The sequence below is a fragment of the Psammomys obesus genome, unplaced genomic scaffold (assembly GCF_907164565.1).
Source record: "Psammomys obesus unplaced genomic scaffold, mPsaObe1.curated_primary_1811, whole genome shotgun sequence".
In the NCBI taxonomy this organism is placed as follows: domain Eukaryota; kingdom Metazoa; phylum Chordata; class Mammalia; order Rodentia; family Muridae; genus Psammomys; species Psammomys obesus.
The window spans coordinates 7,261,856-7,288,556 of NW_026585504.1; the positions used below are offsets into that span (position 1 = coordinate 7,261,856).

Sequence of the window (26,701 nt, forward strand, 5' to 3'; positions counted from 1 at the left end):
GCCTGGAGAGTCGATGCCGACTGTTACCTTGTCAGAAGAGTTGCAAAGCCAGGCACAGTGGAACAAGCCTGTAATCTCAGCAGCTGGGAAGCTGAGATGCAGCCGTTACACAGCAAAACTATGGGAGGAGGAAGAGGAAACAGGAAAAGGGCAAGGAAGGCATGCATGAGCAGCAGCCGCAAAAAGCCTGTTCAGAGAATAGCATCAGCTGATAAACACAACAGAGAGGGCTGAGGTCATTGCCCAGATCACATGCATGGTTTTATTTAATCCTCATGAAAATCCTGGGACGTAAGCGCTAGCGTCATCACCAACCTTTGGGTGAGCCTGAGCCCAGACAGGTCGGGTCCCAGAGCCTGCGCCTCTCAGCCTGCTGCCGCATGGGGGAGGCGTGACATGACCGTGAGAGTCTGCCTTCACAGGAGGCTACGAGTGCAAAGCCCTCTCCACTGCGGGTGGAGTTTCTGTGTGGGAAGAGCTAGCGCCTTCTAAGGCAGTGGCTCTCGTCTGTGGGTCGAGATCTCTTCAGAGTTGACTGATGCCTCCACAGGAGTCACCTAAGACCGCCAGAAAACACAGGTATTAGCAGAACGATTCATAACAGTAAACAAAATTACAGTTGCAAAGCAGCAACGAAAATAATTTTATGGTTGGGGAGGTCAAACAACATGATTAACCATATTAAAGGGTCGCAACATTAGGAAGGTTGAGACTCACTACTCTTAAAAAAAAAAAACAGATTTTGAACACAAGCGCTACTCACCCACTCTCGGCTCCTGTGCTGATGGGATTCTCAGGAGGCTGGTGAGTCTGAACACACTGAGGCCGATGGGGAGCCTGCCGGGAGCCAAGATGTCAGCTAAAAGAAAATTGCCTTCATTCCAGATCAATAAGGCACACGTAAGACCCGTCATAGGACCGTTCAACTAATGGGCCATATTGATTAATATTCTCAGGAGCTGGCTCCCCGAACATTTTAATTGAAATTAAATTTAATAAAGGCTCCTAGAACAAGCCAGAAGTCAATGGGTACATGTTTTCAGGCCAGAGGACATTCTCCAATGGTTCTTCACATTGCATAGGTTCTCTCTGGGACCCCCAAGGGTCTATTGTCCTTCACACTAAACTACAAAGTACTAGTTCACTTGAGAGACTGAACTGGGAACACAGCTGCCAGCCATCATTGTGCAAAGCAGGACACAGTGAGTTGAAAATTATATTTTTCCAATTAGCACAGTGGGAAACACTGTGAAGCATTCAGCTCCAGCCTGCAATTAGGGAACATTCGCGTCCAGAAATAGAATGAATGGAAGTGGAGACCTGCTATCTAGGTCTTCAGCAATAATATCCCAGGCAGGAAGACCTGCTGCTGCTTCCCAGCAAATAACCATCTCGCTCTTTTTAAAAACAAGCGCTCGGTACTGCACCGCTGTGTTCTCAGCGGAGACCCAGCTCTCCACATCCTCCCTGGCTGTAGCAACCTCCCAGTCTTCAGGAAGGCAAGCGCTACCAGTGAGCAGCCTGGGTTCAGTTCACGGACTCATGGAGACGCCATCACAAGAGTGGGTCTGGTAGTAGCATCTTCACCAGCTCCCTTGCCCTTCCCAACCCCCTGAGTTTTCTTGTTTCTCAGCTGAAACAAGTTTAGGAGACTGAAGAGATGGCTCAGTGGGCAAGGGCCTGCTGCACAAACATGAGGACCTGAATTCGAATCCCTAGCGCCTGCATACAAGCCAAGCACGGCAGTGAGTGTGTAACGCCACCACTGGGAGGCAGACACAGGCAGGTCCCCTGGAGCTCGCTGGCCAGCCAACCTCACCGAAACAGCAAACTTCAGGCTCTGAGAGACCCTGAACGGAAAAGATATTCGAGGGCAAGAGAGGTAGACACCTCTGGCCCTCTGACCTCCGTATGCGCGCGCAAGTGCAGGTGCACGGACCCACAGATAAATCAAAAAGAAGACGGGAGACAGCAGAAGTTTAAAGTGTTTAGGTTTCTTGGACCAGGTGAAGACTGAGGCAGCTCACCAATAGAAACCGTTTCACACCTCGAGGAATGGCTGCAAGAAGGCCAACGCATTAAGCACGGTTTTAGTGAAAGCAAGGGAAGAGCATAGTCAATTAAAATGTGTGCAAACAGCATGTATTACAGGAGAGGAAAGGACCTGCAGAGCAGGCACCCGGTACCATGAGGTTTCACAGGGAATACCAAAGCGTTTACTGAGCAAGTCTTAGCATGCTACCTTTGCTCTGCAAGCAGCGTTATATTGCCTAAAGGTGAAAGAGTGAGGCACGCAGCTAATAAAGATTGAAAGCCCCGCTTGGCCGAGTGCGGCCCAGCTTGTAACACTTAAGGCCACTTGCAAATAAGCACTAGCAGGATTGCACAGTGTTTGTCTATTATGATAGGAGGCTTATGGGTGACTCAAGATTGACATTCATTCTAGGAATGAAGCCATCTAGACTCCACGGGAGCCTACCAAGAATAAACAGCTCAGGGATGAGGAAGGGGGAATGGGAAGGACAAGAGGTGTTGAAGCTGAGGTAGCCAAAACTAAGGCTGTATGGGGAAGCCTTATGCAAACCTTCATATGCTATGATTTTTACTTTTTGTTTTGTTGAGACAGGGTTTCTCTGTGTAGCCCTGGCTGTCCTGGAACTCGCTCTGCAGATCAGGCTGGCCTCGAACTCAGAGATCCACCTGCCTCTGCCTCAAGTGCTGGGATTAAAGACGTGTGCCACCACAGTCCTATCTTAGAATATATTTTAATTGAGACAGTTACATCACTTGTCCTCTATTTCCTTGCTCCAGCCCCTCTCCAGTATCCTTCCTCCAACCTCTCCCATGTCCCTCAACTCTCAAGTTGATAGCCTCTTTTTATTTGATTACATGTATGTGTGTGTACACACACAAATAAATAAATAAATATAAGACCCTGCTGAGTCCATTTTTGCTGTTTGAGTGTTTATAGTATCACTCTGGATAGGACAAACAGTGAGGGGGCTCATTCCTGGGAGAAGCTAAACCTCCTTCTCCAAGCAGTCAGTAGTTACCTGTCGTTCTTTGTCTAGGGGTGGGGCCCTGTGAAATTTTCCCGCTTCCTTGTTAACATGCCCATTGCTACTGCCATTGTTCTAGTCCTTTTTATACAGTCATTTCTAGGAAAGACTATTTCACAGCAGACTTCCTGGAACTCTGGGTCTTACTGTCTTTCTGCCCCCTCTTCCGCAATGTCCCCTGAGTGACAGATGCAGGACCTGTGGTGCAGATGTAGTCACTGGGACTGGGTTCCTCGCATTCTGTTGATACCTGCAAGTGCCAGTTGTGGTTTTGTTGTGGTTGCCATTTGCTGTAAAAAGAGGCTTCTGTGATGAGGGGTGGTAGCTTTCCCACTTTCCTGTGGGAAGTGTAAGATTTATCCTTATTTATCAAAAAGATAAGGATAGGGAAGGATAAGATTTATCCTTATTTATCAAAAAGAAGACAGGAAACAGTGGAATTATGCTGGTCTAGCAAAGCGGTGGTAGTGGATTCTCTTCTAAGGTCCCCTGTCCTTACTAGGTCCAAGAAGTTGGCTAGCTATAATTTTTAAAAAGGGAGTTTGAGTGGAGACACCATGCATGGGCGATGAATAATACTACTCCCACAAACCATGGGTCATTAAATGAAAATCCAGGGCCAACTCGGGATACCTCCCTTTGGGTTGTTGGTCACAGAGGCCACAGAGGTCTCCAAAGCAGTACAAACTATGGCTGTTGCTCTTGGCTGCCCTTTAGAACTTGCTTATCATGGAGACACACATACTCTGGCTGTAGGATATCAGGCTGGAACTGACCTGGAAATGCCTCTTGCCTTCACAGTGTTAGCAGGTTAGCTATGCAGCCCACTGGAAAAGTCATCACTCTTCTTTCACAGCTGGTCCCCGGGTGTTACAATAGCAACCTGGCAGACAAGATGTGCCCATTGCTGCAACAGTGGTATGCAGATGATGGGAATCTGTAAGCAACCACTTTCTGATTGAGCCCCACTCTACTGGAGGGAGAATTAATGCCTGGTACTGTGAACTTGCCCAAGAGCCCACAGCTCAAGAGGGCATAGACCCCAGGTGGGAATCTATACTACTTTATCAAGTAATGGACAAGATGCCAAAACGTCTTCTAAGCATGTACGTTGATACTTATAGATCCGTGCTGCTCTCATCCTTGGTCAATGACGTGTTTTCTGCAGTCAGTGGGCAGCAATTAATTGGTCAAAGCGCTAAGAATAAATAACTGTTAAGTTCTGTGCTTTAAATGGAACATGGATTTCATCTCCAAACCCACCCAAGACTCAGAGAATCATGGAAGAGGGGATAGAAGGAATGTTAAGTTGGAGGGTGGAGAAGAGTGAAGCTGTGATGTGCTGTCTTCTGGACATGGCATTAGGCTCATGAACTCACAGCACCCTGTTAGCTGCACATGACTCACCCCACCCCTCGCTGAGGGGCTCCTGGGAGTTAGCTGCTAAGAGAAGGAGAGTCCTTTTCCCCTCAGTGGGATAGCCACTGATAAGTTGCCCATGATCCAACAGATAACCCCACTATTATTAAACTCAGTGGCTAGTTTTTACAAAGACATGAAAATAGGAGGCCATGTTGTTAAAGAGGAACTACAGGCTGAATTAGAGGAGGATGAGAGAAGGGAATGGGATTTGTGTAACTATGGTCAAAAATACATTAGAAACATGAATGAAATTGTCAAAGAATAAGTATTTAAAAAAAAGCAGCTTCATTTTTCAGAAAGATTCCACCAATGTGTACATTAGTTACATACACACATGAACAAAATTCTTTCAAAGGTATGCAGGCTTTTAACAATCATTTCCTCGGTTGGGGAGCCCGGGAGGGGAATGCAATGAAGCTCTCTCATTCTTTCCTATACCTAATTGTTGAAAACGTTTCCCCGTAAACATTCAATACATTTTTCACTGTGTGTGTGTCTGCGGTGTGTGTGTGTGTGTGTTGGGGGAGGAGCTGCTCACCTGTGTGTGTACACGTCGAGGCCAGAGGTTGACTTCAGCTGTCTTCCTCTATTGACTTATCTTTTTGAGACAGGCCCTCACCACCTGGAGCTGTTTTTGTTAGCCTGGCTGCCAGCAAGCCCCGGAGATCTGTCTCTGCCTCAGCGCTGTGGTTACAGGCATACAGCAGCCTACCTACTTTTTAAATTTTTAATATTTATTAATTTTTATGGGACAGGCTACACACATGCCATGGTACATATTTGGTTTTCTTCTTCCATCGTGTGGGTCCTAGGCATCAAGGTATCCAACTCAGGTCATCAGGATTGGCCACAAATACCCTTATCCACTAAGTCATCTTGCCAGCTTTTTTTTTTTCTTTTACTCTTTAAAAAGATTAAGTTTTAAATTCATTATTAGTGTGTGTGTTTATGTGTGCGTCTCTGCATACGGAAGTCAGAGGACAACGTTGTGCAACTGATTTTCTCAATTCTCTTTTACATGGGTTCTGAGTACTGAACTAAGGTCTACAGGCTTACCTGACAAATACCTTTATCCACTGAGCCATCTTGCTAGCCCATGACCAGCATTTTACATGAGGACTGGGGAACTGAACCCAAGTCCTCATGCTTTCACATCAAGCATCTTACCCACTGAGGCACCTAACTCCTAGCCCTAATTTTTCACTTGAAAAAGTAAAGTGTTACTAACCTATGAACCACTCAAGAATTCCTAGAAGAGTTAAGTATATTGAAAACCTTGTGTTTGAGCTCCCCGCAACACCGTAAAAATGGCCATAAGGACTATCCTGAGGCACAGTGGAAGGAGCTGCATCATTGCTTTGCAAATGTTCCAGTAGACAGACACAGACTTCCATCCTGAACGGTTAGCGATAAGTTGGCCATTAGAAGGCTCAAAAATTGAAAACCTAGGGCTAGGATGTAGCTCTATTGGCAGAGGACCTGCCTAGCATGCAGGAAGCTCTGAGTTCAATTTCCCAGCACCGCATAAAACCAGGTGTGCTGCATGCCTGTGTTCCCAGTAGGTGGAGGCAGGAGGATCAGAAGTACAAGGTCATCCTCAGCTACATAGCTAGTTTGAGGCCGGCCTGGGCCACAAATCCTGGAGGAAGCAAGGAGAGAAAGAAACCCTGTATAACTGGAAGAAAACCAACAGAGCACAACGTGTTTAACACTATTTAACACAACATGTTAATGTTTACTGGAATGTAAAATACTGGAATTTTGGCACGTGTTTGGATCAGCTTTACCGTGTTGTGTCTGTGAGATCCCTTACTACCAAGTCTGGTCAGTGTCACTCCATCTGGGACATCTGCATTCCTGTCATCAAAATCTCATCCTCTGCTCTTGATAAGTCTCTCTGGCTGGCCATATACGATCTCTCAGATGGTGGCCCCGGATGTGAGTAGCGGTGCCTGCCTGTAATCCCAGCACCGGGAAGGCAGCGGCAGGGGGAGCCACAAACCCTAAGGCCAGTCAGCACTTCCTAGCAAAGCCTTGGGCTCAAAATAAAAAATACAAAAGGCCAACCAGACAAGAACAACCCCTCCACAAACCCCAGCAGCACTTGCCTCCTGTGCAGCCATGTGTGATCTGACTCTTGCAGTTACTCAGGGTTACAGTTCTTATCCACTTCTGTCATGGTGCCTTCAACTTACTCCCAACTTCAGGTAAACAATTTGCTGGATCTCTAGATGTGATAGCTAAGAGCATGTAAGAGGCCACTCTACGAGAAGCTTTAAGAACTGCAGTCATGCCGTCCATTGCCTGGACTGCTGAGTTGTGTCTAATGCTAAAAGCAATTTCCATTCAAGCCTCAGGAAAGCCTGGAGCACAGCCCAACAGCAGTGGGACCCGGCCTAGTGTTTCTACTTCAGGAAGGAGGCCATGCCTCCAAAAGCTTTGTCATCGCTAGTAAAGTAACACACACAAAGTGCAATCACCTGCAAACTCTGGAAGCTGAGCTGGACCACCGATCATGAGTAGTTGGTATTTTCTAAATGTGATTTTCAGACTCAAGAGCTAGCATTGAAGTTTGCACTTTTACGCAATGACTCACACATCAGTGACTGACATGTGAGCCAAGTTGTTAACCAGTATTTACCTAAACCACGGCAACTGAAATCCAGTCAGCCAAACAAAGCAAAGGCTGCCTGTGCTCAAAGAGGCTAGACTACGTGCTGACCACTCTCCTCACTGAGCCCAGAATTCTAAGCAGAGGGACTTTGATCCGCTGAGTTTTCCTATGGGATCCCCAAGTAAACAGCCCAATTAGAATCATCCTACTTCAGGTTTCATCCTCAGTGGTGCTGCACAATGCTCACGTCCACATCTCTGGTCAAAATGTCTCCTAGTATTTCCACATGTGAAGACAGGGAGAATAATCACCCCAGTTGAGAACTGCTGGGGCTGACAGCCAGGTACCTAATACAACTGGCCAAGAAAATAAAGGGGGAGGGTTAACTAGTAATACATTTATTTACGCAGCAGTAAATATCAAACCAACCAACCAACCTGGACATACCTTACCCAGCAAAGTCAAATGGCAGCAATAGATCTGTCTTTTACCAAAAACTTTACTTCTGACTCTACCTGTAACCTTAACTTTTAAAGATCAACATCTATAACCAAGAAAAGTAGGCCAGGGTTCTTACTAACACATGCCCTTGATAGTAAGGTAGCTATTAATAGACAAGGCAACATAAATTTGTCACCTCCCATGTCTAGGGGCACTGTGCTGTGTCATCACAACACTGTGGAAGGAGTTGGGCTTTCATGCCATAGATCAAGTGTGAAGGCCAGGACCAGTTCTCAGTATCTCCTCCCAGCCCTGAATTCCAGACTAACCCCTCAGGTCTATCTTCTCCCATTGCACTGACAGCCATACTGAGCCTCCAGCTTACATCTACTCTGCCAATACTCATCAATAAAGTGCTCTGAACTAGTAAGACTTGCCACAATGTTCACATGGACTGTATCAACAGTTCAGTGCCTGATGGTAAGTGGGAACATTTACTGAGAATTCTCCAGCGGACTACCTTCTTGGGCTTAGCCTTCTCATGAGCTTTATTACAATACTCTAAGACAAAAAAATATCAGCATTGTCCAGTAATTCTCAGGATAGAAGCCATCAGCCGAATTGTTCTGTGATGCAACATCATTTAGGGTATCACAGAAAACAAGTAGTGGGGAGCTTGAACTTGGATAGCACCTTCATTCGGAAAGGTACATATATCCTAAGAATATCATAAAACTGAATATGATCAGGTCTCTTGAGGACTCAACAAAAACAAAAACCACAAGAACAAATTTTCTAAAAACTGTAGGCTTTTTATTCAGTTAAGAGGTAGACAGATGAACATGGAAGGCTGTCCCATTGAATTTGCCCAAAGTTCACATTCCACTTCATTCACCCATCCCACACGGCCAGAAATCTCAAAGGAATAACCACAACTGCCAGGAGACTTTGTCTTCCTACTTCTTAGCAACATGTCCATGAACTGTTTGCGAAGAAGTTACTACGAGCTTTCATTTTCACTGTGCCAAAGACTCTTGGCCCTCTAAGGTTCCCACATGTCAACAGAGCCTGCCACGACTGACAGGGAGCAGAGTGCCGTGACTATATCTACGAGACTACGAGGGAAGCTGCAGTTACACGTTTGTTAATCCCTGTGCGTGTTGGGGAAGAAGCTGGTGTGGCCAACAAAGCAGAGTATGTACCATCAAATGGCTCTGCCTGGCTGTTTAAAAAGAACCCACATAAGTTATCTTACAGACAACATTAAAACATAATGGAATTGATGCCTGATACAAAAGTAGAGAAATATGTACAGGAATTCATAGCCCAGAAGAAAAGGGACCTTAGAATCAATCAATGGAAACCTGGCTATTTTACATAGGTAATTTTGAGACAATTCATATTTAGCACAAAAGCAATTATAGTGTAAATTACACTTCCTTCCCACGGCTCCCAAACTTTAAAACCCTTGTCTGTCTTCGGCAACACTGTGAGCATTCTGTCAGGAACAGGAATGTGTACGTTGGTCCCAGACTCTGACATAAATTTTGATCGAAGCTTCATACTTTCAGGATGATGAATTTGAATACTGCCATGATAGCAGCACTGATAACCCCAGAAATGGGGACTGTGACAAACCAGGCCATAAAAATGTTGCGAAATAGTCGCCAGTCAACAGCCTTCTTGGATCGGAGCCAGCCAACAGATACAACAGAGCCCACCTAGGAGAAACAGACCAGACATTACTCAGCAAGAAGCAACCTGAGACAGGGAGCTCAGACAAGTGATGAACCCAACTCCATGGATGGATGCAGTTTCTGTCTGGAGAGAGAGACACGGTCGGTCTCTGTTATCCAGACAGGATTAAACTTGTGATCCTCCTACTTCAGCATCCCAAGAGGTGAAATTACAGGCATGTGACACAGCCAGAAGCTAACTTCTAACAAGTTAAAATTACCTATGGGAAGATGAAGGCAATATAAATATTCAAGCATTAAATTTATGCTAAATGTGCTAAAACATGACAAGACTCTTCCCTCCTGCTTTTGATAAGTTAAATTTCTGGTTTCCTAACAATTACTCTATAGAGAGTAGCTGGTATGTGACCCAACAACACCCAGAGAGTGACTTGACAGGCCCCAGCCTGGACCAGCTTTAGCTCTTCAAAGGAACTCAGGTTCCTCTTTATCCAATAATTACATCACCATCATCAAGCAACTTTTGAAAGTTCAGTTTCTTAGCACTACAGGCCCTAGAGGCCCTGGATAGATACTTTCATAATATGCCTCACAAGCTTGTTAAAATCAGTGTATTTACTACCACGAGCAGAAGGAGTCCACTTAGACCCAGCCCAACAGCCAAGCCACTGAATGCCTTCCCCATGGAAAATGACATGTAAACGAAGCTCAACATGTAAACCGACTGTAGTGACAGAATGACTAAAGGTCCATGGCTAGAAACCACAGCTATCTCCACCAAAGAGAACATAAATGACTGCAAATAAATTGTAGAATGACGGCTTTTATCCATGTGGTCATTATCTACGCCTGTCAACTGCACACAATTTCTAAATCAAATAAGAGAAGTAAAGCCACACGTTACTAGGATGATTTGAGGGCCCCGTTACATTCCCATTCCACTTACTTTACAATGTGTTGTGCTGATGGGAAGGCCAATGTTGGATGCGATGACCACAGTGAGGGCAGATGCCAGCTCAATACTGAAACCGCTGTTGACACACAAAGATGCTGGTCAACAACTCAGGGTTCTCTGAAAAGCCAACACTAGCTCAAGTCGCTGAATCTAATCTTACTCCATTCTACTCAGTGACAATACCTGACATTCTCATCTCTTCTAACCCCCAAACCTACTTAAATTGAGCCAAGGCCCTAACATCTGAGGATTAAGTACTTCTGGGATATGCCAGGCATGGTGGCACACATCTTTAATTCTAGCACTTGGAAGTCAGAGGAAGAGGAACTTCCAAGTTCAAGGCTAGTTTGCTCTACATAGTGAATTTCAGGCCAGCCAGGAGAGACCCTAACTCAAAAAGCAAAAACAAAACAACAACAACAACAGCAAAAAAAAAAAACAAAAAAAAAAACAGCTGAGACTTTTATTCTGAATAAAGTAAAGGTTTTTGGCTCCCGAATCCATGTATGTATAACTATTTACCTCAACAGATCTTTCACAGAAAACTCAAATTACATGATCACTAAAGCTAAGCAGAATGACAAAAAAATGTTTACAAGTCAGAAAGTACAGTAGAAAATGATCAGATCAACTGTGAGAATAACAGCAGCCACTGTAACACCCTCTTTAGCTCAAGCCCCACGGGTGCTACCCTCCACAGCACTGCGTCTCCTGAGAACCTTGAGCTCTACCGTGAGACGTGATCCACCTACTCACCTGGAGGGTGTGATTGGCGTCAGGTCCTTCCCCATGGTCTGGATAACTCTTCTTCCCCAAACCCACAGCCCCATGCAGATGCCAACACCACCATAAAGCAGAAGCCATATGGGTGTCGCCACCTTTGAAGAGACATCTCCTGTTTCATAAATGAGAAACAAAGCAACCAGAGGACCGATGGCATTGCTGGAAAAAGAAAGGGGCAGTGGTCACTTTTTAGGCACAACCACTTCTTGTCAAGACTCAGTCTGTTAAGCAACTGACGTAACTGTCTATACCCAGCTTTCCAGCTCACTTAGCAAACCACCCTACAGAAGGCAAACTTGGCTGCTGTGACAGAAGGGTACATGGAATTGGTAGCTTTTCTCCTCCCACATACAGCAAGGCTCAGGCCCCAGTGACGTTTACAGGCCAGAGAAACAAGGCTAATAACCCCTAAGTCCATTCTCAGTGCAATGTCACATGATGTGACATGATGTGACATCATTGATGTCACAATTTACCAAAGACTCAGTTCCCACCAGGAGACATGTGTTTAACTTATCTTGTCTAGAAATAAAGGAGAAGACGTTCTCATAACCTAAACGAACTTCCTTTTGCTTTATTAACTATGACCTCATCCTGTCTAGATTACCCAGTGTCCCCCAGGAGGTAGAGCATTACACACAGGAGGATAAGTCTGCTCAAAAATAGAGTCAGTAACAGTAAGAGTCATGTGGACTGACCTGACATCATTGCCACCATGGGCAAATGACCCAAAGCAGGCTGTAAGAATCTGCAGAAACTGGAAGAGGAGGGAGACCTCAGGCTTATCCTGGTCATACCACTCTTCAAGAGAGCCGCTGCTTCCTTTTCTGTCACCCAGACCCATCTCAGCCTTAACATTCATGTCCATTTCAGATTCAGAGTGAAGGTCAGATACAGCATTGCAGTAACTTGTGTAACTGTCCATCCGAATCCGCTTCTTGCTATCCGCATTGGGCCACGTCAGTGTCTCCATTTCGTCTCCCTTCTGTTCACCTTCTCTGGCACGGAAGGAATCCAGAGGCATGCCACATATTGCCATGGTGTATGACGTGTAGCTGTTGTTGCGCCTCAAGGGCTTGTCCCCAGAGTCTCCCATGCAGTCTCCCACCTTGGCCAGATGTAACTTATGGAGCAGCTCTTTATACAAGCCAGAATCTTTGTGTACGGTGTGATACTGATAGTGGCCATTGGAGTTGATCTGGTTGCTGACAGTTTGACTGAACTGAACAAGGTTCCCATTAGGCAACTGCACTGTACCTAGCCAAAAACCAAAAGGGAACATTCAATGATAAGCACGGCTGTCCAGAACAGCAGCCTTTCCACCCCACTGGACATCAGGGAACCCCAAAAGGTCAACTTACCATTGATTGTGCTGTCTATGCTGGTCTCCTCCTTCAGGTCCATGGGAAGCCGTTCTCGCTCTGGAGCTTCCTCCAGGTCCCCAAGTTTGAATGACACTGTTCTCTCCTCCACCACAGCCCGAAGTGGCCCAGTGGCACACGCCACCTCAGACAAGTGATTCCCATTCTCAACATCCCCAAGAGACATCTTTGTTTCTTCATGGTCTTCTTTTAAATTGCTCTTCTTTTCCATTAAGGGACTTTCAGAGGGACTAGACTTTATTTCTCCTAGAAAATAAAGGGGATTTTTGGTTTGATTTTATTACTTTGTTCCACACCCCTTTCTATCCACCCCTAAAACCCATCTCAAAATAATAGGTGTAAATTCTAGTAAAAATTCAAGCTAACATCACTGCTCTCTTCATTACAGAAATTCATCTTTCCCTTGGGAACAAGCCAGCCATGTGACATACCTTCTACTGGGGGAAAAATGGGGGATGACAAACTGCTGTGAATAGTCAGATAGCAAATATTTTAGGGTTCTGGTCCATTTCTTGATTTTTATGTTTATACCTTACACATAACTCCCTCCCCCCTTAGCTCCTGGTCATAAAAAGCTCAAGGCTGGGGGTGGCAGCTGACTAAAGACCTAGACTTCCATAAGGGATCTCCCAACTCTTAAACCAAGAGTACAGACAACTGAGCTGTAATAGCCATGCTAAACACTTTCACATCCGGTAGGCAGGCAGTATCTCTGCCCCTCAGGCCAATGCTTATCACAGTCACCTACTAGCTCAGACACCTCACACTAGTATAGCATTAAAGTAAAATTTGTCTCTCCTCCCAGACAGAGACAAAAATGAGGTCAGAGTCCTGAAAGCCTCATTCCCTCTGTGCATGCGGCACAGCTGACTAGCACAGAGCTCTGGGTGGCCCCTCAGTTCAGCTGCAATGACGCAGCACTCTTCTAACGCCACTGCAGTCTATGCATGCCTGCACTGCTGTGCGTCCACAAGCTAACATTCCACACACTGACAGGACAGAACAGGATTCTGCTGGGTTATCTTAACCACTAAGAGAGATACAAAGACTGCTACCAATCAAAACTTGCTCGGTATTTAATTCATTAGGTCTTCAATGACCTGAGAGATTCCTTATATCTAGCACTGTTTATTTCCACATGTGTTACAGCTCTAGCACAAGGACAATGTGCACGTGTGTGCCTGTGCCTGCGTTATGCACGCACTGTCACACAAACATCTAAGCTGAGTATACAAAGGCAGCTGAGGCAATTCTTCCTCTATCAAAATGACTGTGTACCCATCCTTAGTCACACATGGCTAGGTCTCGGGCCACTCTTAGGCCATTAAAAATCCCTATGTTGTCACTCTGTCCAAATAGTGTACTCTTATAGATGAAGGAGGGAGGGAGAGGAGGGGAAGAAAAGGGTGGAGGAGGGAGCGGGAGAGCACCACTAAACTGTATTACTTACGTTCAATTTTTCTCTTCATCCTGGGACATACAAAGAACCAGACGATAAGGGCACAGAAAACTGCACATCCCACCGAGATGAGGATGGTACCCCACAGAGGAAGTTTGTCAAAGCCCAGCACTACGAGATAAAATGGTGCATCTTGAAAACCCCAGGGCAACAGCCCCCTGCAACAACGTGTAAACCCTCCTGAGGGGAAGGAGGGCTTCCCCAAGCCTGCCCGTCACCCTTGACAGCTGCTGCCACTCCAGTTTCATTAGGCTAGTGGCTAAATAGAACACGGAGAAAAGCCCAACGACCACCGCACACCCACAGCAACCAGGCCCACTGAAACACTAGCTGGACTCCTGTACAAAGCTTCTTCACGTTCTTGGCTCTGTAGATATGAAGAGTTACTACACTGAGGACCTGTAGCTATAAAACCAACAAAAGCATCCCTTTCTCCACACAGCTTCTCATTCTAACTGCCACATATTACATTTACACACGCTTAATTTTAATGTCGAAAAAGGAAGGTGTCTCAAGTCAGTACCATGCTGACACACTTGTTCCAAGTTACTACATCCACTGTGCCAGGCAGCCTTTGGGGAAATTGAGTCTCTGCAAAAGCATCATCGAGCTAACAGAAAACAGGGCTATCAACTATGGGAAGACAGTTACTTTCAACAATTGTCTTTCAAAAAGTACAAGTTTGGTAGTAGTTCACTAACAAGGAATAGAGAAACTTGTTCTCCAATACTTTTCCCTTGGGTCAGAGATCTCAGGGTCAGCATTGTTGGTCAGCATCAGCTTGCCACTGGTACACAGGCAACTGGGGCTGCTGGCCATTTCTCACTATGGACATCCACGGCACCACTGTCTGAAGGTCCCCTCCCACAGCAGCTTAGTCACCTGCACTTGTTTCACTTGATTCTGCTAACTGCATATTAAGTCACTTATAAAATGGAAACATTACTGTTCCATCAAAACTGTTTACGCTGGGTTGTGCCTCAGCCTTACAGAAAGCTCTAGATTTAATCCCCAGCACTGTAAAAGAGACCAAAAAAATACTAAGAACTAGACTTTAAGAATCAGACATAAACTGAGATCCTTCAGACCTGAAGTTCTGTGGTGACTACTTTTCATCTTAAGTTCTGCTTTCAACTGTGACTGGGGAGTTATATCACACAAAGTAAAATACATGAGGTTTAGTCAGTCTCTACTGCAATTTAAATTTGTCCACATTCCAAGTCAAAGGGAAAATGAAAGGACTGGGTTTTTTGTTTGTTTGTTTTTTACAGAAATGATCTGTAAAGACAGAACAAAAGTAGTAAAGTCCCTGCATCATGGCCAGTCCTGTCATAAAGTCTGCTTCTTTACTGACATTTCAAGAATGACAATGTGAGAAATACTGTTTTCTTTTGCTCAGTGACTACTTTACTTCAGTGGCAATAATAAACAGGTCACAATCCATGAGCTACAGGTGGAACCAACTTAAAGGCAGCAAGCATTAAAATCCTTTAAGAATTGAAGCTGAGAGCACATATTACGTAAGGATAAATAATTTTGCTGCTTTAGTCCTTTCTATTTACACACACAGACATGAGGTGCCCTGGGCAGCACACAATCTTTCTTCTTCCCATGGATTAGTCAGCAGAATAAGTGTAAGTGTCTAAGGTCCTGTGCAGTGAAGAACCAGCAAGCCAAATGAGCCTAGATGCCAGAACTGTACTGTTCTGCCTCACAGCATCCAAGCTGTCAATCTCTCAGTTGCCATACTGAATTCTTGCCTTCCCTCAGTCCTGATATGAAACCAATCAACACCAGAACCTTTGCATTCCTCTCAAAGGTCTCCTGTTAGTTGCGGAAATTCTTCTTACAAGTGTAATTAGAGCACACATTACACACATCCCAACTCTGCTCATTCAAGTAAATTCAGGGGCGCAAACTGAGGACTTAAACCGAAATTGCTCCAATTAGGAGAGAAAAGTGACAGCCAACAACTAGTCCTAAGTGACGATTCCTGAAGAGCAGGCTTAACTAATGACTCTTAAGTAGCTGAGACCAGTATCATTTCCAGCGTTCTTAGCATAGGTACGAGAAAGGAAGGAGAAGGTCATATTATCAGTGGATCCTGTGAAGACTAAAGAGGAAAGGTCTGTAGTGATTTAGAATCTGAGCAGGTCTCTTTGGTTGAAAACCTATCTAGGTTAACTCAGCATACACTAGCCTGCAGCCTTCTGAAATGGGCGCAGGACAGCCACCTTCTAGGAGATTTCAGCCCTGTAAAGCAAAAAGGGGTAAATTGGGCATTTAATGAAAGTTTTATAAATAACCTTAAATTCACATTTAAGTATCTTGATTTGTACTTACACGGAGCTCCAGTATACATAATGGAAAAGAGGTTTATCCCAATTGTGCAGGCATAAAAAACTGGTAAAGCACGTAAGCCATTAGGAACTGGATCTGCCTGTAAAACATTAAAATCAGTATCTTAAAAGTTGTAAATGTGGATCTATTTCGAGAGCACCCTGTAACAAGACAAGCTAGGGAAGTATGGTGCTAACAACAGCCTCCCATCATAATTTCTTCAAAGCCAATTGGGCTTTGTCCTACGTTTGCTCCCTAAGAAAGCTAATGCTACCTTCTTTCCATAGGTGACTTTTCCTCCCTATTAATAACAAGGAGGTAGCTGATATCCCAAATAATCAGTTCCCCTGGGTTATCCAAAGTCCATCTCTAAGTCTGAACTCAGGTCCAGGTTGTACTGCACTGAAAAGATAAACAGACAGACCAGGTTAAAATCCTGATTTCCCGACGTTCTGCCTCCTTAACTTAAAAAAGAGGATTTTACACAACCATCATAATTATTTATCTGATCAACGTGGCATAAGACTTTACTGAAGTGCAAAGTCAAGTCAACTGTGAACCTAGTCATCCACTCTGTCAAGCGACTGTCAAGAATTGTTCACAGCCCTGAAAGGAACTAGACTAGAAGACTTCCATTTTCATAGAACTGAGTGTCATACTCTACTACGTAATAACATTGGGCGGACAAATGTATTAAAGAGGGAAAAACAGGCAAGAGGATGTTGATGGGAGAGGGATATTTTAATTGAAGTATGGAGTGAGATCAGTAGGGCTGACATATGAATGTCTCAAGAGTGTGGAAAGTGCAAGCCACTTGTCCACTGAGGGGAGGCGTGGAGTGGGCAGAGGTATGAGCAAGTAAGACCCCAAGGCAAAGCTGTGAGAGGTTTCAGAATCACCAAAGGCCATTGTGACTGAAAATGAAAACAGTTCCTGTTATAAGTATGTACTATAGATAATTCCTTAGAAAAACTTCCAAGCCAAACACTTAAAAAGAACGAGAATATAGCAAACCTTCAACACAAAAGTTTAATGCTACACTTGTCACAATTCCAGTTGAAAATCTTAAGGGTGAGACAGAGGTAAGAAAGAGGTAAGTGTGATTATAAGTTTCTGACAATCATCAAGAGGGGTGGGGGAGGGGTGGCTTAAAAAAATCAGTGAAGTTAAAGAAAAAGCACAAAGTTCCTCATAAAGGATATCTTTTCAAATCCATACAGACCCTCACTGAAAAACAGTTAATTTTAAGCTTTACCCATTGTTTAGGAGGAGAGTAACAGTGTGATGCCAGAGCAGAAACCTACAGAACCCATGACTCACCCTGAATAACTAAATAGTTACAGGCCACACCTAAAGGCAGACAAGAGAGCCTGAGGTAGACAAGCTAGTCCAGGCTTTCAAGAGTATTCTGTAGGCATTAGGTAAGGACTCTTATCAAATTTTCAAAGGCTATTTAGTAACGGACTCATCATGTAAAAAGTAGCCTCTACAAATTTTCCCCCCCTTAGGGCCAAATTAAATATTTCCTAAAGTAAGCAGTAGCATGGCTGGGGCCACTGTGAACCTTGTGTTATATACCTAGAATACCAGCACTGCACTTGCTGAAGCAGAAGACCTGTTCAAGGTCAACCTAGGCTACAGAGACTTAGTGACAAAATAACAATAATTTTTTAAAAAAGTATATAGCTTGGCACAGGGTAGGGAATGACTTGTCTTAATACACTATAAAATACAGGCTCAGTAGTTTAAAAACAAAAACTTCATAACTTTGTAAGAGTCAAGGGAAATGATAAATTAAGGTCTCTCCCTCCCTGCCTCCTCCCAGTTCTTTATAACTAGGCTAGTGATTTTTTTTATAAGATAGTTTTCTCATCATGTGAACCCTGCCTTTTACACACAGTGATAAATATGCACGAGGTCTCAGTCAGGTCAACAGAGTTCTAGGAACTATTTTGGGCTCAATATAGGAAGGAGTGAGACAAAGCAGTTACAGCCTTAGTAATCATGTGACTATACCTCAGTTTTACAGGGACAGGAAAGGGTCCCTCATCTGTTAGTGAGGGATTAGTAAGCAGGTGAGATAGAGAGAAGATCCTCAAAGTCAGCACTATAGTAATCATTCTTGACCATGGCCCTCCCATACTCTTACAAGAAATACTCTGTGAAGCCGGGAGTGGGGGAATGCACCAGTAAGCGAAGAACGTGAGAGGTGAATGCAGGAGGATCACAACTTGAAGACTAGCCTGGGCTACATGAGACCATAAACAAGAATAATTCGTTAACATGTCCACCTTGAACTCCCAGTAACACAGTGAGAGAAAAGACACTAGGCATACATATTCGATGAGAGGTTCTGGGCACTGAGAGATCCCTTTTTCCACCTCTGTCCCCTCTCCAGGAATGACCACCAGTCTGTTTTCTGGAGATCAGGTAAGTGGAAGCTCTCCACAGTCAGAACAACCTATTTTCCAATAATCAAAGGGGCCAGCATAAACCTTTATGTAAAGCAGGAATCCAAACAGCATCCTACTAATTATTCTGGTCTGTCGATAGATACATGGCTCTAACTCAAACACTTAAAACTGATTCCCGAGTACTGCTGAGAATCAAATTAGCATAGCCCAAAGTTAGGGAGCCAGGGAGAATGCTAACCAGACCTGCTTGCTAGATGAAATTCGAATACCCAATCCAGAAGTTGGGCACCAATGAACTGTTTCCTCAGTCACTGTCCCAAGCTAGAGACATTTCTAATGCTCAACACATAATAGTGAGTACAGTGAATCAGGAAGGAGCCGGGGAAGGATTTCTATTGAGAAAGACATAAATTGTTCCCCAGAGACTCTGAGAACTAGATCAAGAAGTAGGGAGACTAAACACACTCCTTCCATTAAGATAAGGTACCTATCTCCCCTCACTCAGATTTCTACAGTTTACAGAAATTTTGAAAGAACTTAACAAAGGACTGTTTAGAGCCATTCACCTTAGAAAATAGGACAGCTCGTCTCCTGAGAAAAATTCATTTATTCTTACTGTAATTCAGTCCAGTGCCAACATAATCCCTGTTGTCTACATTTTTTTGTGGAGCCAGGATCAGACTCCATGATAACAGAAATGCCACTAGGTCTCTCAAAAGGGGTTCTCAAATGGTCAGGAAATTCAATGGCTACCTGATTTATTTTAAGCAAAAAGAAAAAAAAAAAAAATCCCACACCCAACAGCCTACCTCTAGCCACTCTTTTTACCTGAGAAAGCAGAGTACCTACAAGTAGGGGCCTCATCTAGCTTATATGTAGGTGACAATCAGCATGGGAGACACCCACTTAAGTGGCAATTTAGAAAGGATTTTCTGAGTAGCTAAACTCAAAAGTTACAATTCCAACTATCCTGAATGTCATGGCGGTTTAGATAAAGTAGTAACCTGTACATGGCTAGACAAAACCATCTTAAACAAATGTCCGTATTTTTCACTCCCAGTCTCTTTATTTCTTGGCAGCCCATAGAACTACCCAGTTTTTCCTTCCTGAATGCCCTCTGGGGCATTAAAAACTTGCTTCTTTAACAGAACTCCACAACATACAGGAAGTACATAACAAAGAACTTTTTAACTTCCCAAAGCCACATACTTACATACCAGTCACATCTGAAACAATACCACTGAGTTTGAACAAGACTGAATGTGACTCAGGAAAGGTCATAGAGGAGAAAGGTTACCTTACGAAGGATGAATGCACGAACAAGGAAGAATAAAATTCCAGACATAATACCAGAAAGCAGCGGAGAGACGAACCAAGACATCACTGAAACAGAACACAAAGTAAAGTGTCAAGAAATGACACCAAGGAACCATGCTCCTGAAATGTTAGGTATTACATTTCCGATACACTCTTAAAGCTGCCCCTCTACTCCATACCATGTCCTCACTCCCCTTACACAGTATTATAAAAAAGCCAAAAATAAAACCTAAACCATCCAGAATTAAACATACCAATTTTTATCAGTTCAGACCACCTGACACCCTCCTGCCCCTTTGCCACGAGGGAGAAACCAATGGTTGCGCCGACAATACAGTGGGTCCCAGAGATGGGGAGCTTCAAAAACGAAGCCACTAGTTGCCACACAGCAGAACCTGAAACAGAATCAACCAAATAATTTTGTTAGGTAAATGGCAAAACTCCATTATGTAAGCAGTGAATTCTCATAAAAATAAGCGGAAAAGGTTCGGGACAAACAACAACAACAACAACAACAACAAACGGAACCACCCCATGATACAAACTGGCTCTAATATTGCAGAGAACAGGCGGTATAGCACGAACTTACCAAACATAGCACTGACAGAGCCGGCCATGAGCAGGTCTTGAGTTGAGTTGTACATCTCCACATCAATCAAGCCCTTCCGGATGGTTTCGCTCACTTTGGCCCCCAGCAATGCGGAGCCCACAGTTTCGAAGACGCTAGCTAGGATGCAGGCTTGCTTCAGAGTCACTACACCTGAGCCTACTGCCGTACCAAACGAATTTGCTACATCATTGGCTCCCACGGAGAACGCCAAGACAAATGCAATGATGAAGCCCAGGGTGAGCATCCATAGATTATCACCCATCGATGCCGCGGGCGCAGTAACAGCAGCTAGAGTACTAGTGATTGGTGCCATAGTAGATGCCATTCTCGAGTGTAGTGGATCTTTAACAAGGACAATTACTGTGCGGCTTTCAAGATGTGTAAACGGAATGAGGTATCAAAATGCTACAATAAATAGTATATATTATATAAAATTAAATACTGTAAACTACGGCACAGAAACCGAGCTGGGGGAGTTACTGCTATACGCTGCGTTTGGGTGTCTGTTGTCTGAGGTTTCTTTGGCTCTGGAGGGCTAAAAGCACGGAGCAGAATTCCATGGCGGATTAGAGAAGGGACGCAAGTTCATCCTGAAGGGACGAAGTGGGAGAAAATAACAATAGCGGAGCATCCCCGGGAAGGAGGCAGCCTGGGACACCGCAGTGTCCTCCGCCCGCCACTCCCGCCCTGGGTCCCCAAAAGGCTGTACGAGGTGGGGCACATGGCGATCTCTGTGCAAACCCCCACCGCCGCCGTCCCGCCCCGCCCCACGCGTCCAGCTCAGTGTCCGCCCGCCCGCCCGCCCGCGCGCGCCCTCCGTGGAAGACCGGAAAAGGCCATTCCCGCGCGCGCGCGCCGGCCGAGGACCGCCGAAAGGGCCCGCGGAAGGGCGCGGCGGGCAGCCAGGCAGCGGGGGCCGCAGCCGCCGCCGGCTCCCCTCACCCCGGGGCCCGCTCCGGAGAAGAAAGAAGCATTGCAAGGGGGCCGCGCCGCCACTCACCGAAAGAAACCGAGGGTTGAGCAGAGACCGGGAGAACGGGGCAGAGGCGGGCTGGGGCCGCGGACGCACAGTCCGGGACGGCAGCACCGGGAACAGCCCGGAGGGAGCTCGCTACCCGCTCGGAAAGCAGCCGCGGTGGCCTCAGCAGCGGAGAGAAGAAGACGCGCAGCGCACGCCGGCGGCCATCATCAGGCGAGCACGCCGCCGGCTACTATTTATAGCCAGCCCCGCGCCCCACGTGACCCGCCGGGCCTCGCGCCCGCCCGAAGCCCCGCCCCCGACGTGACGCAGCCGCAGGCTGGCCGGGCGCGCCTGGCCGGGTGAGCGGGGCCGCGACGCTGATTGGCCCGAGCGCCCCAGAGGCCCCGCCTCCGGCGGGGAGCTGGTCCACGTGGGCCTGGCCGGCCTCCTCCCCGCAGCCTCGCCCCGGTCGTCCTGTCTGCGCTGGCCACGCCGGGTGGCCGCGGGCGGGGACTGTGGGGAAGCCTCGTCCAGCCCCGCAGGTCGTCGCGCGGGGACTCGGAGGCCCGCAGCCAAGGTCGTGGCGAGTTTCCCCCGCGCGGGCCCGGGTGAGCTCCGTGGCGACGCGGAAGAGCGCGTGTGCTGGGACTTGCCCCTTGGCCGGACCCGGTCTGTGCCCGGCCCGGAGGGGGTGGAGGGCTCTCACGTGGCCACCTCGCTCCCGCAGTCACGCACTTGGGTGAAAATGGAAAGATTCGGGCGTCACGAGGACAGGCTCGCGCTCCCGGTGTGTGGCACCGCGCTGAAGGGGAGCCACGGGTCATTAGTCTCCCCGCGACGGACCTGCGTTTTCGGAGCCCCGGCTGTGGCGCAGCGGGGAGGATGCTGCTTCGGGTTCGGATTCTTACTCATAGCTTGCTGCAGTGTGTCACCTTGAACAAACCCTAGGTCTCTCAGTCCGAGTGCTCAGGAGCCTGAAATACTAGCAGTGTGAGAGGAGACCGGAGGACGGGTTAGGATTGTGTGCAAAGCACAACAAAGGTGCATTTCCTGTCTACTCATCGGGGCTTGTGGCGACAGGCAGTCCTAATTCAGGTATTCTGGTTCCAAGTTCTTACCGAGTAAGGAGAATCATATTAGCTAAGACAGAAGCATGTGACTGGAACTCAATAGATCTTCAGGCAATGTTCATTTTCCTTCCTTTTTTTTTTTTTTTAAATACGCCTGTTTTAGAACGTAGGAAACAGTGAGAGGATGTCCTGAAAGTTTTCCCATCCTTTTGAAATAAAGATTGCTTCCTGGTCCCCTACATGCTCTAAGATGTAGTTCTGATATTAGATTGGTTCTGCGCATTTGGCTTTTCGTTTTATTGCCTAAGCTCAGAACTAACCCGTCACCACTCCTTGAGAGATTTAAATCATGAGATTTAAATAGTGAGAGTTAAGTATTCCAGCCAGGAATACCTGGTTTAGAGTGCCCTAAAACCCTCCCTACAGCTTTATCATCTCCAAAGGTCGGGCACTGAATAGCAGAAACAAAGATGTCATAAATTATAACTTCATCGGAGTGTCCTGTACCCTATAATCTGGTAGAATCAGAATGATATAGGTTATACAGGTCTGTTGACCCCAAGGTCATGGCTGGAAAACAAAGTTCATGTTCCAGGACACTGGCCCAGGAGTGTAAATCTGGCATCTTCAAATGCGACCACTCTGCCCTTACTGCACTCCAAGGTTATAAAACATTGAATAAAAGGAGTGGCTTGTTAAGGGCTGTTAGTGTTCTGCCAGAAAAAAAACATTTTCAAAGTAATTATTTGTGAGGAAATTGCTCATGACTTTCTCCTGTTTTGCTTTGCTTCATCTGTCCATGGTCATGCTTTTGCCTCTTAGATTGAAACAACCAAGGTAGGTAGCCATGGTGAATAAGGTCCATCAAGGTACAAGCGCGGGACTCCTGAGGCAGAACCTCAAGGTGTGAAGGAATGGTTGTGGCTCAAAGAGAAGGGTGCAGTATTCTGATCCGTAGCCTCATGTTGGTTGGTACAGATGTGTTTTCAGGCAAACACAGATTTTTCTGTCTCTGGAGAGAAGCTAGTGCCTTGAAATAGGAAAGGAGGGATCATGTGACGATTGGGGTTTTGTAGTTTGCTTTGGTTTGTTTTTTGTTTGGTTGTGGGGTTTTTTTGTTCTTTGTTTGTTTGTTTGTTTGTTTTGAGGCAGGGTCTCAACTATGTAGCTCTGGCTGTCCTGGAACTCACTATGTAGATCAGGCTGGCCTCGAACTCACAGAGATCTGCCTGCCTCTGCCTCCCAAGTGCTAGGATTAAAGGCGTAGGCCATTACACTTGGCTATTAGTTTTAATATTCAACTTGATGCAACCTAGAATCTCCTGGGAAGAGAGTTTTGTTGAGGGGTTGTCTGGATCAGGTTGGCCTGTGGGCATGTCTGTAGAGGACTGTCTTAACTGAAGTGGAAAGCACTGTTCCCTGGTATCATAGTTAGGGTTTCTGTTGCTGTGATGAAACACTATGACCAAAAAGGAAGTTGGGGAGGAAAAGGCTTCATTTGTTGTACACTTCCACATCATTTTTCATCACTGAAGGAAGTCAGGACAGGAACGCAAACAAGGAGGAATACTGCTTCCTGGCTTGCTCCTGTGGCTTGCTCAGCCTGCTTTCTTATAGAGCGAAGGACCACCAGCCCAGGGATGGCACCACCCACAGTGGGGTGGGACCTCCCCCATCAATTAAGTAAATGTTCTGCAGGGCATGGTGGCACACTTCTAGCACTAAGGAGGCAGAGGCAGGTGGATTGCAGTGCATTTGAGGCCAGCCTGGTCTACAAAGTGAGTCCAGGACAGCCAAGGCTACACAGAGAAAGCCTGTCTTGAAAAACCTAAATAAATAAATAAGGTTATGCAGGTTGCCTACAGCCTGATCTTACAGAGACGTTTTCTCAATTGGGGTTCCCTCCTCTCAGATCATTATATGCAGTGTGAGGTTGACATAAAATTAGCATACCTAGTTTGGATCCCTGGACTGTACGAGGATAAATTAGGGGCTGGAGAGATGCCTCAGGTGTTACGGGCATTCGTTCTTTCAGAGGACCCAGTTTGGTTCTCAGCACCCACACAAAGGTTCACAATTGTCTATAACTCCAGTTCCAGGGGGTCTGACACTCTTTTTACCTCTGCATGTACTAGGTGTGTGCGTGGTGCACAGACATAACGTTCAGGCTAACAGTTGTACACATCAAATAAAAGTAAATGTTAGAAAGTGGAGAAAGCCAGACCAAGTGTGCACGCATTCACATGGATGCAACGTGACTAGTTCAAGTTCCTGTCACCTTCGCTTTTTCCCCACAGTGATGGTTGTAACCTGGAGTTGTAAGCTAAAATAAACCCTGGCTTCCCTAAATTGTTTCCTGTCAGAGTGTTTTATTACAGCACAAGAATGAAAGTAGAGCTGCATGTGAGGAACCCCAGCCACTACACAAATGACCTTGGTTCCAGTACTCTCTTAATACTAGGGAAAGTAGTGGAGAGCCCAGGGCATGTAATCTATGTTAGAATGGAGGCCTTGGTACAAACATGCTCTTGGGAGCCTAGAGATTAATAAGTAGTTAAAAACAATCTGAAGCCAGACTGCTTGCCCTGCAGTCCACTAGTCTCATGACATAGTGCAAATACATCCTTCACCTGGTTACCTCTTTTTTAAAGAGAAAAGATGTCCCTACTTCACAGGGATGTTGGGAGGAGTAAGTGATCAGACAGTGTAAGGCTACTCTAAAGGGCACCTAGCATATCTAAACACTTTTTCTTTACTTGACAACTGGCTGAGGGCAGAACCCCCACACCGCTTTCCTTTCTTTAACCATCAGGGCCAGGTTCTTTTAAACTTCTTGCTGTAGAAGAGAGACCAAGCAAATCAGCTGCTGCCAGAGGGGTAGAGGCAACAGTATGATACATGGCATGTGAATGTCCAGGCCTGAACTCTGATGGTTCATAGGGTTTTTTTTTTTTAATACTTATTTTTATTTTTAAATATGTATATGTGGGTGGGCATGTACACTTGAATGTGGGAGCTGGAACTGAAGTTAGAGGCAGTTGTAAGTTGCCCAATAAAAGTGCTAGGAATCAAATTCAGGTCCTCTGTAAAAGCAGTATGAACACTTAACCACTCAGCCATCTTTCCAGCCCCTAATAGTACTTTGGTTTCAATTTATTTCTACATTTACTTATTTGCAGTACTGGACATAGAACCCAGGACTTACATGCTAGGTAAGAACTCTACTGCTAAGCCATACCTCAGCACCCTGCCCACAGGATCTTTAATAAGTCAGTCTCTGCCACTAAGCCCTCACCTAACTTCACTCTCAGAGGTCAGAACAAGACACGCTGCATGGCTAGGCTCTGTGCCACAAGCCCCTCGAGCCTACAGAATTCCAGGCAAAAGGAGACAATACCACACCACACGAGCACATTCTGAGCTCCGAGAGACTGACTTCCAAGGAAATGCATCTGTGGTTACCATTCAGCGTACATGAGTGTACATCCTGTTGGGAAGAGGGCAAGCACAAGAGGATATGGGGGCATTCACTGTGCAGCCTGACCAGGAACAATGGGCAGTTGCAGAGGCCGCCCATAGGACTTGAAGGGAGACCTACCTCCTGCAGTCACTTCCCTGTCCCCAGATCAACGAGAGAATTATAGAATCTGCACTGTGATTACATGCTTACTCTGTGCCAGGCTCTATTTCCTGTCCTCTGCACATGCCCCATGTAAAACACTATGAGTACCTTCATCTTATTTTACAAAAAGGAACTGAGGCACAGAGCATGAAGTAGTCCCCCTACACCCACCCCAGAATTCCAGGAAGCCCAGAGGCAAGTCAGGTAGATTTGGGTTAACTCTTATTTGCCCTTGACGCATTGACTCTGGCATGTACAGCCTGTGTTTTAAGCCTTCTCAGGCCCTGCTGGGATAGAAAAGGGCACTTCTAGACCTAGCTCCAAGACTGGCCCCAGTTTCCCTGAGTGAGAAGAGACAGGGAACCAGTGCACATGCTCACTCCCAAATAGAGCTGTGCCTTGACCTTGCCTTGGAGTTGCTGAAAACCCCATTCCCTTTAAGTCTTCCTGGAAAAGAACCCCTGCCTTGCAAGGCAAAAACCCTCTGGGTCTGGGAGTCTAGGATGATAGCTCAGTGGATAAGGGCACTTGCCAGGCAAACATAAGGACCTGAGT

The 26,701-nt window shown here is 45.9% G+C and overlaps 1 protein-coding gene across 1 annotated transcript; it reads right to left on the reverse strand.

Moving 5' to 3' along the window:
* Positions 1–8,327: 8,327 nt before the first annotated feature.
* Positions 8,328–21,691, reverse strand: Slc20a1 (solute carrier family 20 member 1). The gene is made up of 11 exons (XM_055614373.1): positions 21,494–21,691; positions 20,473–21,083; positions 20,138–20,278; positions 19,864–19,949; positions 16,156–16,252; positions 13,804–13,923; positions 12,333–12,599; positions 11,670–12,228; positions 10,945–11,130; positions 10,180–10,264; positions 8,328–9,257 (listed from the first exon to the last, which is right to left on the reverse strand). Exons 2-11 carry the CDS (start codon positions 20,816–20,818, stop codon positions 9,096–9,098), a joined length of 2,049 nt encoding a protein of 682 aa, XP_055470348.1. The 5' UTR covers positions 20,819–21,083; positions 21,494–21,691; the 3' UTR covers positions 8,328–9,095.
* Between the last annotated feature and the right edge of the window lie 5,010 nt (positions 21,692–26,701).

Coding starts and splice junctions, on each gene's coding strand:
- Slc20a1 (XM_055614373.1), bottom strand. CDS start 20,818: ATGGCATCTACTATGGCACCAATCACTAGTACTCTAGCTGCTGTTACT. Junction 19,950..20,137: donor GTCTGAACTGATAAAAATTG/GTATGTTTAATT, acceptor GTTCTGTTTCAG/TGATGTCTTGGTTCGTCTCT. Junction 11,131..11,669: donor CATGGTGGCAATGATGTCAG/GTCAGTCCACAT, acceptor TTCTTTTTCCAG/CAATGCCATCGGTCCTCTGG.